The sequence below is a fragment of the Momordica charantia genome, unplaced genomic scaffold, assembly GCF_013281855.1.
Source record: "Momordica charantia cultivar OHB3-1 unplaced genomic scaffold, Mcharantia_2.0 BLBB01000161.1, whole genome shotgun sequence".
Taxonomy (NCBI): domain Eukaryota; kingdom Viridiplantae; phylum Streptophyta; class Magnoliopsida; order Cucurbitales; family Cucurbitaceae; genus Momordica; species Momordica charantia.
In genome coordinates, this window is record NW_028275317.1 from 3852 (window position 1) to 5666 (window position 1815).

Sequence of the window (1815 nt, forward strand, 5' to 3'; positions counted from 1 at the left end):
GGTTGGTATTAGCACATACAAGTTTTTTTCTAACTTGGCAGAATAAATGTTAACACCATTTCTGGAAATGAATACTTCATTCAAAGAAAATGAAACAGAGTACAATTGTTCTAATAGACAAGAAATAGAAATCAAGGTCCTCTTAATTTTAGGAACAACATATACATTATCTAATAAAATATATGATTTCTTGTCTAAAATAACTTAAGCACTCCTACTGCCACAATTGAGATGACTCTCCCGTTCCGACCTTGAGCTTTCCGGCTTCAAGCTGCCTCAAGGAACTAATTCTCTGAAATGAAAAACAAACATGGTTAGCAGCTCCTGAATCAAGTATCCAGGCAGAGTAATCATTCTCCACTAAACAAGTTTCCGAAATAAGTAAATCATATTTACCTTTGTTGACTTTCTTTTTCTCGGCCAGGTATTTCGGGTAATTGCGCTTCCAATGTCCGTCCACGTTGCAGTGGAAACATTTTTCTTTGTCTACAACCTTGGCCTTGCCTTTCTTGGTAACTGCAGCAGCGAAGTCAGGTTTAGGCCCCTTGTCAGCAGCTTTCTTCTTCTTAAAAGTCTTACTTCCGGAAGAAGAGGGCGCAAACTTGATTCTAGAGGTTGAACCTCGGTGGAACCTTTTTGAGGTGGCAACGTTTGCTCCGCTTATTGTCCCTTATTGTTCATACGTGACTGGTAGGTCTGCAGCCTGTTTAAGAGCGTGTTAAGAGTGTACTTCAACTTATTCATCACTGCATTGCTGCGAAATTGTAGGAAACTCTTCGGAAGAGATTTCAGAATGAAACTGATCTGACTCTGCTCGTTTATAACAGCCTCGTTTGTCTCTGCCACATTGAAGTGGACCATCAGGTTGAAAATGTGTTCTTGCACTGATGAGCCCTTCTTCATGTACGAGTTGTAGATTAACTTAAAGGCTTCATGTTGAGCCTGTGAGGATGGTGCTCCAAACATGTTTTGCAGCAAGTCCATGATCTCCTTGGCGGTGACCATGTTCTCGTGTTTCTTTACAAACACATCAGATATGCTCGCCAAGATGTAGACCTTGACCTTGTCATTAGTCTTAATCCACCGATCATAGGTGGTGCGCACTCCCACAGTGGCGTTAGGCATAGGAGCTTGAGGACAATCCTCTTGCAAGACGAACTTAAGATCATCTATCACTAGTATAGTGTTTAGGTTCGATTTACATTGTTTGTAGTTCTCGCCATTAAGTTTTTCCGCGGCAAAGAATGCAATTATAGAAGTAGGCATGCTGAAAATAAAAACAAACCTATATTAGTTTCATGCATTATCCTTTAAATCCAATCAAATTTTAGAAAAAGTAATTAAGCACTCTAACAAAATTGTTTTGCAACGACGCTTCAGTGATTTAGAGCAACAGCCACCATAGGGCAGATAGTTACTCCTTCACTGAATTGAAACATTTTCAACTAAATCTTACACCAGAATAACTCTTATTCCTATAATCTTTAGTCATCGTTTATTTGGTCAAGAAATTGCTAACTAGCTTAACAACTCCTCGTAAGTGTGATCTATCATTTTCAAACCTCAGAGGTCTGCTCCAATAATCCTGCCGTAGAGAAGGAAAATATTGGAGCAAAACCTAAGAGACCTTTATCCATTTATGGAGTTTGCCTTGGTTTTGATTCCATACAATGGACCCTCGTAGGGATGATCGCACCAGGACGACAAGCAGGTCATGTATGTAATCTCACGGTACAAACTAATGGTGGAGACCGTAGGATGTGTTGTCACACGTTCTTCTCCCACTTAATATGAATATTATCTCCATTTACCTCG

At 39.8% G+C, this 1815-nt stretch overlaps 1 protein-coding gene across 1 annotated transcript; it reads right to left on the bottom strand.

The window, feature by feature from the left end:
- Nucleotides 1–214: 214 nt before the first annotated feature.
- Nucleotides 215–1125, bottom strand: LOC148207261 (uncharacterized). The gene is made up of 2 exons (XM_088118457.1): nucleotides 684–1125; nucleotides 215–360 (listed from the first exon to the last, which is right to left on the bottom strand). Exons 1-2 carry the CDS (start codon nucleotides 1123–1125, stop codon nucleotides 215–217), a joined length of 588 nt encoding a protein of 195 aa, XP_087974583.1.
- Nucleotides 1126–1815: the final 690 nt, after the last annotated feature.

Bases quoted from the DNA above. Each gene is read 5' to 3' on its own strand.
- LOC148207261 (XM_088118457.1), bottom strand. From the start codon at position 1,125: ATGCCTAACGCCACTGTGGGAGTGCGCACCACCTATGATCGGTGGATT. The intron at 361-683 runs GTATGAACAATA...AAACTTGTTTAG, and splicing joins GCTGCAGACCTACCAGTCAC to TGGAGAATGATTACTCTGCC.